Genomic DNA, 14,365 nt, shown 5'->3' with positions numbered 1-14,365 from the left:
ACTTAAGCAAAGAGTTACTATCACAGATATGGAAAAAAAAAAACCAAGAATAGAATCTATAGAACAAGAGAAATGAAGACTGGAAAGGAAATGGGAAAACACACTCATTGTGAAGCTTGCGGGGGAACCCATGGGATTCATGTAGCTAAGAAGGAAATTACAAGCCCTCTAGAGCAAGACTAGTTTAGTGGAGCTCAATGACATTGGTAATGAATATATGCTGGCTACCTTCAAGGAGCTCGATGACTTTTACTATGCTCTGGAAGGGAGCCCTTGGCTGATATCAAACCAGTATCTCATTGTGCAAACATGGAAGCGAAACTTTAACCCATGGAAGGAGAAGTTGAACTGGGTAGCTGTGTGGGTAAGACTCCCAGGTCTTCCAGGTGACTAATATGATAGAAAGTTTTTCTACCATTTAGGGAACAAGATTGGGAAGGCCATCAGGGTTGATGAAATGACTCTAACAAGATCCAGAACAATGTATGCAAGGATATGTGTCTAGGTGGATCTAGAAGCCCCTCTGATGCCTTCTTATTCAATAGATGAGAATGAGCTAAAAATTGAATATGAAGGCCTACAATTAATCTGTTTCAATTGTGGCAAATTTGGCTATGAAATGGAGCACTACCCGTTTAAAGAGAACAAAGGAAGGTAACCAAGACAATGGGAAAAATCCGATGAGAAACAGTGAGAAGGAGGAAGCCAAAGTTAGCGAAAAGGTGATGGAAAAGTCAGAGGCGATGTATGGGGAGTGGATGGTTGCTCAAAATCCGAGGAAAGGGAGAAGACCCCTGAACAAAGAGAAAAAAGTCGCAGAAGTATAGCAGAAAAGTGGACAACCAAGGTCCAATATAGGAGTGAGCTCACGCTTTAGGGTCTAAGTGTAGAGGGGGAGAGAATGGAAGAGGAAGTGCAAGAAACACGATAAAGAAAGCCTTTGAGAGACCTATCAAATAAGGAGAAGGAATAGGGGGAGAGAAGTAAAGGTGCATAAAACAAGAAAAAGGGAGAGGAAAAGTTGATAAGAAAGGTGTAGAATTGAAAAGGGGAGAGAAAGGGAGAGACACCTACTGAGGAGGGAAAGGACATCAGGAAAGCGGAAGAGAAGAATGTCAGGAAAATTCAATCTGTGGGGACAAGCAGAGTGGGCCAGATAGAGAAAGAATGAGAGGACATAGAAGAAAAGAGAAATGTGGGTCAAGACAAACGTAGGCTTAGTGGGCTAAGGGAGAAGGCAGAGAGTGTTGAGATGGAAGGAGTAGAACAATTAACTATGGGCTAAGAAATAATTAATGATGAAGGGGGATTTAATAGGCCAAGACTATAGGAGAACATTGTGGAACACTTTCTTCATAGTTTATCGAACCATTTGAGTGCGATAATAGAAGTGGATGAAGATAAGCCACCAGATTCTGATAAAGGAGGTGAGTGGGTGGGCCTGTCAGAAGTGGAGTATATGGTTAGACAACATGATATGGAACTAAAACACAATGATTGCAGCACTCATAAAGGGAAGACTGGCCAGTCAAACTCGGCTTTGGCTATCAGGTACTAATTGATTCATTGGGAAGTGTTTTATTGTTGTGAACATTTATTTATGATAATTACTTGGAATGTGAGGGGAGTAGCTGGTAGAGACTCCGGGTATACTCTGAAAAAATAGAAAAGGAGATATAAGCCAAAAAATGTAGTGCTTGTGTGGAAACTAGGTGTGGTGGAGAAAAAGCCCAAAAAGTGATAAAACACTTGGGCTTCAAAAACCAATTAATTAAGGAGGCGTGTGGAATGTTTGGTGGCATATAGATCCTTGGGGATGGAGAAGAAATTAAAATTTCCACACTAAGGAGTAATAAACAATATATTCACTGCTTGATTCAGGGATAGGGGAATAGGCTTTGGATGTTTACAGCTGTTTATGCCAGTCCACGAGTGATAAAGAGAAAAAGTCTTTAGGAGGAGTTGAAGGAGATGTCTCAAACCATGTCCATTCCTTAGCTTTTGGTAAGTCATTTTAATGACATAAGATCAAAGGAGGAATAGCGGAGGGAGAAATGTGAACCACAATAAATGTAAAAGGTTCAACAAGAATATAGAAGGTTATAACCTGATTGAAGTAGGGTCAGAGGACCTAAATACACCTGGAGGGGGCCAATTATTAATCATACGAGAAGATTGTATAAGAGATTAGATAGGGCCCTTTGTAATGTTGAGTGGAGGAAATCCTTTAACGAAGCTCGTATGTAGGTTGGGTCACAAATTCAATCAGACCACCATCCACTATTGATCCACCTTTCTGTGGTTAAGGGTTCAAAGGAGGCAAGACCCTTCAGGTTTGAGGTAGTTTGGTTGCAGCATTCTGAGTTTAAAAAGCTACTAGTAACAACTTGGGAGAGGATAGGAGAAGTACGATAAACTTTGCAAGAATTAGAACTCAGACTGAAAGAGTGGAATAAGTTTGTGTTTAGGCATATAGGGAGGAAAAAGAAAGAGTTGACGAGGAGAATTGACGGGATCCAGTGGTTCCTTCAAAAATAGCGAAGTAGATATTTGGAGGATCCAGATTACCAATTGAGAGATGAACTACCGAAATATTAGCAAGAGAGGAGTTGTTATGGTTCTAAAAAGCCCGCACAAGATGGATCAACGATGGGGACCGAAAATACCTCATTTTATCATGCTAAAACAACCATTAGAAGAAGGAAGAATCATGTTCATTTGTTAAAGCACAGATGGGAAAGTATCAAAGAAGAAGAGAAAGAAGAATTGGAGGGACTGGTGTAGGATGAGGAAATTAAGGAAGCAATGTTTTCAATTGGGAGATTTAAAGCTCCGGGTGAAGATAGGTATCCGACTATTCTCTTTCAACAAAATTGGGAGATTGTGGGAAGCTGTGTGTGCAACTTCATTAAGGAGGCATAGACTGAACTTGAAAAGATCAGAGAGATGAATAAGACATAAGTATCCCTGATCTTGAAGCTTAATGCACTAGAAAAAGTGAACTAATTCAGACCTATCTCACTTTGTAATGTGACTTACAAGTGCATTATGAAGATTATGGTAAAAAGGCTCAAAAACCTCAAGCCAAATTTGGTTTCTCCTCACCAAGTGAGCTTTGTACCAAGGCGAAACATTCGTGACAACATTATCATAGTGAATGAAATGATACATTCCACGAGAAGACAAAAAGAGAAGAAAGGATTCATGGCAATAAAAATTAATCTTGAGAAGGCCTATAACAGGATAAGTTGGCATTTCATGGAAAATGTTCTGAATGAGATAAATTGTTCAGCAAAAATGAAGAGTAGAATAGTGAGATGCATAAACATGACCTCTATGAGAGTACTATGGCATGGTGAAAAACTAGAAGAGTTCAATCCTTCTCAAGGATCCAGACGAGGAGATCCTCTCTCGTCATACCTCTTTGTTCTTGGCATGGAAAAACTTACACACCTCGTTGTTGACACCCATAGTGAGAAAAAATGGAGAGGAATGAGAGCGGGATAGAAAGGTCCAATAATAACCCATATGATGTTTGCTGATAATTTTGTTTTTTTTACAGAGGTGGAGACTAACCAAATGGAAACAATTATGAGATGCTTGCAAGTGTTTGGAAGGATATTAGGGCATAGAGTGAGCAACAAGAAAACTCAAATATACTTTTCACCTAATGTTTCACGGCATACTAGAAGGGAAATTTATAGAATCAGCCAATTTAAAGAAGTGGAAGACCTGGGCAAATATTTAGGGGCAGAAATTTCATTCCCACATTATAGAAGGAATATAAAAATGTGGTTGAAAGGGTGAGGAAGAGATTAAGCATATGGAAAGCTTCAAATCTTTCTATGGCTAGCAGGAGTACCTTGGTGAGATCCGTGACGGGTTCAATGGCTCTCTATCCAATGCAACACGATCGCATCCCACAAGGAGTCATTGAAGAACTCAAGTAGGAGTAGAGGAAATTCATATGGGGAGAACAAGGGGGCAAGAAGAAATGGTATGCTATAGGATGGGAACAAATGTTTAAGGCAAAGGAAGAAGGAGGAATGGGGATTCAATCTTTGAAAATTATGAGTGACTCCTTCCTCCTAAAACTGTTATGGAAAATACAGAACCCACCAGAGGATCCGTGGTTATGAGTACTAAGAGGGAAGTATGAGAGAAAGGAACAAGAAGAGCGAAAAATTACAACTAAGACAAGCGACTCGCGTCTGTGGAAGGAATTAGCAAAACTGGAGGAGACGTTTAGAGAAAACTTAGAAATGACAATAAGAAGTGGGAATCAAATGAGTGTTTGGTTTGACAGATGGATTCCCTGTGAAGGAAAATTGATCAAGTGGATGGGGAATGTAGGGGGAACTGATAAAAGCCTGAAAGTGAGGGATGTAATAAGAGAGGATGGAAACTGGAACCTGCAATATTTAGAAAGCATGGTACATCCTGCAATAATACCAAAGATTCAAGTTATGCCCCCCCCCCAAATGAGAATAGAGGTCAAGATTACCCCAAATGGCTATGCTTGTGGAATGGACTTTTTTCAACACACTGCACCTATAAATGGTTGCAAGGAAACGCTTATATTATGACGCAACGAAGTTGGAACAAAATTTGGAGGTTGAGAGTACCTGAGAGGACTCGGTGCTTCATGTGGCAAATACAACATAATAAGCTCTTGAAAAAACAAAGAACTAGCAAATGGAGAGGAGAACAAGGAAAATGCTTGATCTGTGAATATGAGAGTGAAACGTAGATCCATGCATTGAGGGATTGCTATCAAGTCCAACTGCTTTAGAGGCGGTTTATGCCATTGGAACAACAGGAGGAATTTTTTAATGCTACCGAGGACAAATGGATCAAAAATAATATACGTTGCACTGCACAAATAGAAATGGGACTGGACTGGCCTGAACAGTTTGCTGCTGGTTGTTTTGGAAGTGGAGGAACACAAAGGTCCATGATGGGAACTTTAAAATCCCATAGAACGCTGCAGATTTAATGAAACAATACCTGAAACACTACCATGTTAAAGGAACTTTAATGAGGATGGAGGGAGGAAAGGAAGAGACAGTCATGATTAACTCGAAGATCCCTCCGCAAGGCTGGTGCAAGTTAAATACAGATGGTGCAAGACAACAAAATGGCAGAGCAGCGTGTGGAGGGGTAATTAGAGGGTATCAAGGGGAATGGCTGCATGGCTTCTCTATAAAACTAGGAGAATGTGGATCAGAAATGGCAGAAATGTCGAGAATTCTGGAGGGACCGAAGACTTGCTGGGAATTAGGACTTAAACGTGTAGAAGTGGAAAGCGACGTTCGGATGGTGGTAGAAGAAATTCAGAAGGAGCATACGCTAGAGGAATATAATGGATTAATGAAGGAAGTAAGAGAGTTATTGGGAAGAGAATGGCAACTGAGGTTCAAAGCTATATACAGAGAAGCAAATGCTTGTGTAGACAAAATGGAGCATCAAGCTTTCTTTCATTTCAGACTCAAGGGAAAAGATCTTGGGTAATACCTCCAACAGTATTGGAGGAGCAACTACACAAGGATCTACTGGGCATGGGAACTCCAAGACGAGTTCGACTAGATTAGCATTCTTGGTTGTATTTTGTTTCTGATTAGTTTATCCTTTATTCACCAAAAAAAAAAAAAAATCTCGCATTCTCATTTTTTTTTTAACCTTTTCTTCTAAACTAGCTCGAGCTCAGCTATGGTTGACTAGTTTCTATTGAATTATTGCATTTAAATTTTTAAATTGAATTCTTTATAATTATTCACAATTGATATTTTATGCTTAGTTTATTTAAATAAATTTCTTGTTTATTGTAATAAATAAGGATGAGCACAACTGCAAACTTTTTTGTCTTTAGTATCAAATAAATTTATCCCACCGTACAAAAACATTTTCAAATATTTTAATTGGAAAGTCCACGTTCATAATCCAAACAGTTGGTTTATAGAATGGATTGAAGGTCGATTCCGGGAAGGGATTGGGGAAAACTGAGGATGAAGATGGTGAAGGGGCGGAATGGTTGAGAATTGAAGAGACGGATAAGAGATAGGTAAGGTGCTCATGGGCTTGAGGATAACATAGGGTGTCTCACCGACATTGACTCGAGCAATGCTGAGAGAGGAGAGAGAAGATGGATGGCGTCAACTTAAAATTTAAAATTTGATAAAATTCCAAGCACTATCATGTCCATTTTCTCTAAAAAGAATTTGCTTTTGAAGTGGGCCCATCAGCTTCGCTCATGAAGTCATGATCCTATCTTTCTGTTATTTTGGGATTGCATGAATGAATGAAATGACCAAAACCAAGAAGTATTTGGATTAACTTTCTGGAAGTAATTTTACCATCAATTCATAATTTGATCTTTTAATATTTTGGGATTGTAAATTACTATTTCTTTTTAAACCCTGTCATGGATATGCATATGTATATACAATATTAATAAAATGATGGAAAACAAAATCTCATTTTAACTTTATTCTATTCGAGAAAATGATTTTAAAAAAAAGAATAAAATTATTTTAAAATTATTTTTCATTTGAGAGATAAAAACAAAAACAAAATCACACACACGGTCTAAGACAATCATATAATTAGAATTCTTACCTTGCAAAATGTTCTCGCCAAGCTCAAGGGCTTGGAGGTTTGTCAAATTTCCAAACTCACTTGGAATGATTCCTGGACAAGTTATATATGGCGAAGTCATTTTATTGATCAAAGTATATTAATGATGTGGTAGATTAAGACTAAAATTAAAAAAAATTGTTTTTCATATTTTAAATATATCAAGTGGTCCCATCAGTTCATGATCTTACCTTTTATATATTTTGGCATTATAATACCAAGCTTAATACAAGCCAAATCCTAGGAATGAACAACATGAATGAATGAAAATATCTAAAAAGGAAAAAAGAAGAAGACAATCATTGTTATTGTGTTATTGTAAATCACTACCTATATTTAAGCCTCCACCATGAATATGTCAAATATTAATGAAAATAAAAGATAAAATCTCATTTTAAATTTATTTTATTATAGAATAATGTTAAAAAAAGAAATAATAATCTCAATGCTTGTAAAAAAGTTGGCATATATTTATTAAATATAAAAATAAAACACTTCATAATACTTTTGTATAATAATGCATAAAGTACATGTATAATATAACACTGATAGGTACTAAAAGTTTTATAACTGTAAGAACTTTAAAAAGAAAATAAGGCAGATAATATTGTTCGCACATAAAATATATACAGGTAATGGAAATTAAAAAAAAAATTCATGGTTCTGGCATACTAATTTCAAAAACTTGAACATTTGTGCTATACTGATTGATCCATGCATAAATATTAATTTTCATACTTCTTTTAATTTTAAAATAAAATAATTATTAGGAAATTATGAGTGGAAAGTTTTATGTTGAAAATAATTATTATTAATTGAAGGTGCTGAATATTTTCACTTCAATATGAATGACTTAAAATATAGTTGAACTAAACATATGAACTAGTGTTTATTAAATTATTGCATTTGAATTTTTAAATTGAATTCTTTATTATTATTCATAATTGATATTTTATACTTAGTTTATTTAAATAAATTTCTTGTTTAATGTAATAACTAAGAAAAAACACCTCTTCAAACTTTTCTGATTTCAGTTTTTTTTTTTTTTTAGTATTAAACTTATCCTACCGTACAGAAATTTTCATATATTACTAACTCTGGCATGTCTAAAAATAAGTCAAGAACTCGCCTTAATTATAAAAAAGCAATTTCATGTAATACAATATTAATAAAATGATCTTTTAATATTTTGGGATTGTAAATTACTATTTATATTTAATCCCCATATGGATATGCATATGTAAATACAATAGTAGTATTAATAAAATGATAGAAAACAAAGTCTCATTTTAAATCCACTCTACTAGAGAAAATGATTAAAAAAAACAAAAGAATAAAAGTAAGACTTCATAATCTCATTGCTTGTGAAGAGGTTGGCATGCAAATATAATTGATTAGCAATAAATGCTTGTAAAAATATTGAATTGAAAGGACTTGTTAAAATAAAAATAAAACAGGTAATAATATTTGCATATAATAATACACATATACAATTTAACAAAAAAAATGACAATACTTATATCAAGTTGCTTATATCTATTATCTTAATTTCTCTAATCACACATGACCATATATCTCATTTTTGAAATATTTGGATTTAATAGCATTTAATTATACATCCACATGAAACAAAAAAGGACACATGACTATGTGTGATTGGAGAACTTGACAAAATGGATATGAGCAATGACCTAAGTTTTTTCACCAAAAAAAAAAACTAAACATGTCTTGCTAATATTAGAAATGGAGAAAGCAAACTTCTTATAACCACGAAATTGCATGTGACTCTGTTAAGTTTAACTGCCAATAAATCATGTGCTGCACACAGCCATCTAAATAATATATGTAAATAATAGAAAATAATTTAGTTTTTGTTGGCAAATTATCTATAAATAATACATGGAGTTGTGTTAATTAGAGGCTTAAAATTATTAGGAAATAATTTAGTTTTTATTGGAAAGCAATTTAAAAGGGACTTTTCTAATATCAAAGAACAATTGGAAATTAAAAATTCTTGTAAAGAAGAAATGTTAGAGGCAAATTATGCAATTAATTTCACTTATTTAAAACAAACAATCAAATTATTTATCTTTTGCATTTAAGTTTTTTAAACCCAGTGTACAACAACATAATTTTTCCTGATGCAAATTAGTTAAGAAAAATGGATTGTGTAAAACATATCATGTATACTATAATCTTCACCACTCTTAAAGCAATTTCAGCTAAAACATTTTGCAAACATTATAGAACAAGCATATTACGTATAAGATTACATATAAGATTCCACTTTTATACTATTTATAATGTTTTATCATTTTATAGTATTAGTAGATACTATTTTTCTAATTTTTTAAGATATATTCCCTTTACATATCATAAGAACATATATGAAAGACACAAATGCTGACTAGTTTATTTTTCAATGATTTAATATTTCATTTCAAATGTTGACATAAAAGAATCAAGTTCAACGTCTTTAAAAGTAATCTAACAAAAGTATTATTCATTAAATTTGTAACGCAAATTCTTGACTTATCAAAATTTAAGACAATCATATAATAATTAAAACTCTTACCTTGCAAGTTGCTGTCGGAAAGATATAGCCTCTGGATGTTGGTCAGATTTCCGATGTTAATTGGTATGTTTCCTCCGTTGAATTTGTTATACCCCAATTGTAATTTTAATAATTCTGTGCATTGATGCCAAGTGGAGGGTATTTTGCCAGACAAATCATTTCCATCTACAAAAAATATTTGTAGCTTTGGAAGCCCAACACACACATTTGTTGGGAGACTTCCAGATAAGTTATTTACTCCAAGTTGGAAGTCTTGTAGCATTGAACTGTTAAATAATGAAGATGGTATAGAACCCGCAAGTTCATTATTTCCAAGATACAATTTCTTCAGTTGTGAAAGATCCCCAATCTCATTTGGGATGCTCCCTTCAAATATTAGATGGCAAATAAAAAAAAAAGAGACAGAATGATGTCAGTAATAATTTTTTACTTATAATCAATTATTATAAAAAAACAGACACATTTGTATTTTTCAAAACGCATATAGCAAGTCTTGCATATTTTTGAGAAATAACACGAATTTATTCTAAATGGTAAAACACAAATACAATTATCATTTTCTTTTTTGCTAAAGCATAGGTATCCTTCTATTGGAGGCATCCTATTCAAGGCACCGTCAAACACTACATGTGGGCACCTCTTCCAATAGGGATTCGAGTTTTGGTTTGTTATGTTGTGAATGACTAACTCCTTTTGTTAGACCCTGCTGGTTTCAAAAAGAAATAATAACACCTTCAATTTGGTTGGGCCATTGACCATAGACCAAATAATTTGGACATGTGATTTGTTGAGAAATTTGGACCGCCTAATGTCGGACAACATAATGGGCTATTCCACAAGGCCCATTACACTGTGTTTTCTGCTTCCCTTCAGTTTGTTATTCTGTGATTTAGATTGTTTATCATTGTTATCTTTTAGATTTTGTGGATTCGTTAATTCAGATTGAGTTCTTTCAATGAAAATTAAAGAAACAAACTAAGAGACACATCAAAATCCAATTGACCCTTACTTTTCATCATGAGACTCCCAGAAAAATAGGTCTTGCAAACTAAAAAATTTTTTTAAAAATAAAATTATTAATTTAGATTATCCAAAACAAAATTAAATGTTTCGAGTATGTTTCTTCTAAGACTTAGTCATTTTTAAAAAAATAAATCCTTCATAAACTTTTTAATGTCTACATTTATTTTCAAAGATTGATGATGAGCCTTTAGATCCTTTTGGACTAATATTCTTTTCCCCAACCATTTTAAAAATTGGATGACGAATTTTTAATTAAGAAAAGAATAGAAAAATTCTGAAAAAATAAGAAAAAAATACAAAAATATAAAAAAAATTTATAAAAAACAATTGAGACAAGCCTGGATTTCTCTGAAAATACCTAATAAACTGTTAAAAGAAAGACAAGCTAAGGAGTTGTTTGGATCTGAAGTGATAGAAGATTTAAGAGTAAAAAGTGCAGATTTATCAGTATAGTAATGTTTGTCTCTGTCTAGTTAACAAGAGAAAAACAAAAGCTAGATTTTTTTTTTTCATGGCTCGCCTTGCAGAATTATAAAAATAAATATTCCTAAATATATATTTATATATAAACAGATAAAGAGATAAGATATCATTAATGAAACTCAAAAGTACTCCACCCTTTTAATGTCTTGTTGTGGCCCTTAGTATCGAGGCTGAGTTAATTTGTTAATACTGCTAAGATTATTTATCTAAAATCGTTTTCAGAGCATTGAATCATCATCTTAATCATTTTAAAAGAGCCACTACCCTTGAATGATATATGTATGTGTATATATATATATATATATATATTATTTTTCAGCATGTTGTTTTTTTCCCCTAGATCGATGTGAGACTCATTGACAAATTCGACTGGATTGTCTCTATATTGGAAAAGAAAAATTAAAAACACTTGCAATTAAAAAGAAAATATAGGGGAAAATGAAAAATTAGAAGCTAGAAAAAGCATTGAAATCCCGGCTAACCCGTTTTATCATCCTTATCAGGTTATTTTTTATGGGGCTTCTTGTTTAATGATTCAGTATTTTACCGATTTTTGAAGATTTTAATTTTAGGCAAGTTATGACCCTACCTTTACATGTGTGTGAAACTTATAACATGAACTAAATGATCGAGAACAAAATCTCAGTTCAAATTTATTTCTATTCCAGTGAAACAAATTTTGAGTACAAATATTCTATCTACTTCAGTTCTAATTCGTGATTTATTGAAAAGAATAGCGATGACTATATTTTTTAAAAAACAAAAACTGATTAGAAATGCGCAAAGACCCAAAAAAATTGGGACTAACCCAAGCACATGATGATTGAGGATTTATATCCTCATAATTAAATAGACTAGTTTTGAACAAACACAAGCATGAACATACCTGACAAATTATTATGAGACAACCAAAGCAACTCAAGCGAAGACAAGTTGGAAACTGTTTGGGGAATTGCTCCTGAAAGTTTGTTCCTTGAAAGTTGTAACTTCTTCAAGTGCTTTAGACTTCCTATCTCTGGTGGAATGGTACCTTCAATGAGATTGGAATTCCAATCTAAAGTCTCTAACCTTGATAGATTGAACAGAGATAATGGAATAAATCCGTTGAGACTGTTATTTTGAAAACTTAAGTGCTCAAGCATAGTTAAATCTCCTATCCATGTTGGAACTTGTCCATGAAAGTCATTATAGCTCAAATTGAGTAGTCTCAATCGACGTAATCGAACCAAGTCTTGTGGGATCTGACCATGAAAGTTGTTTTCATTGAGATCAAGTTCAACAAGGAATGAGAGATTTCCTAGTTGTGGAGATATGGTGCCCTTAAGTTCCATGCTGCTAAGATTCACAGAATGGACCCTTCCATGCCGATTATTGCATGTGATACCAGCCCAGCTGCATGGACTAGAAGAGACAGACCAATTAACTAAAAAATCATATGGATCAGAGGTGATAAAGGACTTAAGATTAAGAAGTGCAAATTTGTCAGTATTGATGTTTGTATGAATGGAAGCTAAGGTGACTGTCAAGCAAAGAAGCAAGATGATGAGGAAGACAAAGGAGGAAGGTTTTCCCATATTGATCATATCAAACTCATCAGATCTTGCGCAACCAGGAACTAACACACACATCATTTTATACTTCTCCGATTCTGAATCAAGTCAAGTCAAGCTAACAAAACGCATTATTGTTCCTCTGGAGCGGATGAAAATTCCGTAAATGCATATATTTTAACGTCTCATTGTTCCTTGATTAAATTATCATAACCCAAAAAAGAAAAATAAAAGAAAATAAAGATATAAGAAAATGTAAGTACATTGAAAAGTAAATAAAGATAAAAATTAAATCCAAAAGTTTTAGAAATTTTCTCGTGAAATTATGGAGATATCTATTATATAAGTTATATCCAAAAGATTTCTCCAGTTATTCCAAAATAAACTTAATTTTTCCCAAATTATATAGCTACATTTTATTATAATTAATTTTCATTTTCTGGGAGATAAAAAAATTGCAAAAATTATTTCTGTGGTTTAATAATTATTATTAATATTTTTAGATGTACCCTTTTTATGGATTTGATGTCGTAATGTATTAATCGTTCTCAATGTTTTAAATTTAACTATAAAGATATCATATTTATTTGTTCTACTTTCCATGTCGGGATATACTTTTTGTTGTGGACATATCTTTTTACTGTGTGTTCATCTTTCTAGCCTTTTTATTTTCATAATTTTGAATCGAATTGATGATTATGTAATTAAATGAAATTTAACTTAATTAACTTCAGTATTGACAAAATCAAAGAAAATTTAATTTGGAAAATATTATAATAGTAATTTTATAAAATATTAAATTTGAAGCTTAAAAATTTGAAAAAAAAAAATCACAACGAAAGGAACCTTTGCCCTTTATTTTCATTTATGGTCGGTCTTGTAGGCCATTTATGGAGAAAGTAGCTAGTGGGGACATATTGTGCCCGCCTTTGACAAACAAAAAAGTCTATAGACTCTAATTAATTGGATGTATTATATACATATCAAGAACCCATTATTTATCAATTGGTGTTCTTGACTTGTTGTGAGTAGACCTCAGAGTCACACACCATTTCACATGAAACAACTTGTGTAGAGGTGATATCATTTTAGTTTACCCAGAGGAAAAATACCACAATTGACTTCAAAAACACATAAATAATGCAGCTTTTAATTTGTTCTACAGATTTTATACTTTGTACGTGGCAAAAAGAGTATGTACTTTTTTATGTATGTTTTGAAAGGCAACCACTCACTTTGATAATCCACTTTCTACGTCACAAACTTGAAGGGTGTGTGCAACTTTTTTAAAGCAATTTGAAAAATTATACTGAAGGATAGTATCCTAACAAAATTAAGGTTGGTTTAGTTTGTATAAATATAATTAAATTTAATAGGTTGTGGATTAAGATTACCCACAAAAAACGTTAGCTGAGAAGACGTCAAAGAAATAAAGTAATTGGCGTGCTTGACTTGTTAGTCACGGTCTGTCTCTTGTGCGTTACGTTCAAATTTGTATTTTGAAGGTCTCCTTTTGAATGATACTAGAAATAGATTCCTTTACATGTGTGTTGAAATTTATATTGGTTTTGATATCCTTAATATTACATGAGCATAAAGCAAAACATCAATGAAATTTTAGAGATTATCTACTGTTTCCTGAATATAAAATATGAAATAATCAGTATAAGTATAGTAAAGTATGAAACATATTGTGCCCTCCTTTGACAAACAAAAAAGTCTATAGACTCTAATTAATTGGATGTATTATATACATATCAAGAACCCATTATTTATTAATTGGTGTTCTTGACTACTTGTGAGTAGACCTCAAAGTCACACACCATTTCACACGAAACAACTTGTGTAGAGGTGATATCATTTTAGTTGACCCAGAGGAAAAATACCACAATTGACTTCAAAAACACATAAATAATGCAGCTTTTAATTTGTTCTACAGATTTTATACTTTGTACGTGGCAAAAAGAGTATGTACTTTTTTATGTATGTTTTGAAAGGCAACCACTCACTTTGATAATCCACTTTCTACGTCACAAACTTGAAGGGTGTGTGCATCTTTTTTAAAGCAATTTGAAAAATTATACTGAAGGATAGTATCCTA

General features: G+C 33.1%; 1 protein-coding gene across 1 annotated transcript in view; it reads right to left on the bottom strand.

The window, feature by feature from the left end:
• LOC114729276 (probable LRR receptor-like serine/threonine-protein kinase At3g47570) overlaps positions 1–12,288 on the bottom strand; it is a 29,266-nt gene extending 16,978 nt beyond the window's left edge. Inside the window, exons 1-3 of the mRNA XM_028916260.1 lie at positions 11,783–12,288; positions 11,601–11,719; positions 9,203–9,574 (exon numbers count right to left, since the gene is read on the bottom strand). Of these exons, the coding sequence (XP_028772093.1) occupies positions 9,203–9,574; positions 11,601–11,719; positions 11,783–12,288 (997 nt within the window). The remainder of the gene's footprint in view (positions 1–9,202; positions 9,575–11,600; positions 11,720–11,782) is intronic.
• Positions 12,289–14,365: the final 2,077 nt, after the last annotated feature.

The sequence above is a fragment of the Neltuma alba genome, unplaced genomic scaffold, assembly GCF_004799145.2.
Source record: "Neltuma alba isolate B1F8T4 unplaced genomic scaffold, ASM479914v2 tig00012618_pilon, whole genome shotgun sequence".
Lineage (NCBI taxonomy): Eukaryota > Viridiplantae > Streptophyta > Magnoliopsida > Fabales > Fabaceae > Neltuma > Neltuma alba.
Note: the sequence above shows the minus strand (reverse complement) of the source record. Positions and strands in the feature narration are given on the sequence as shown.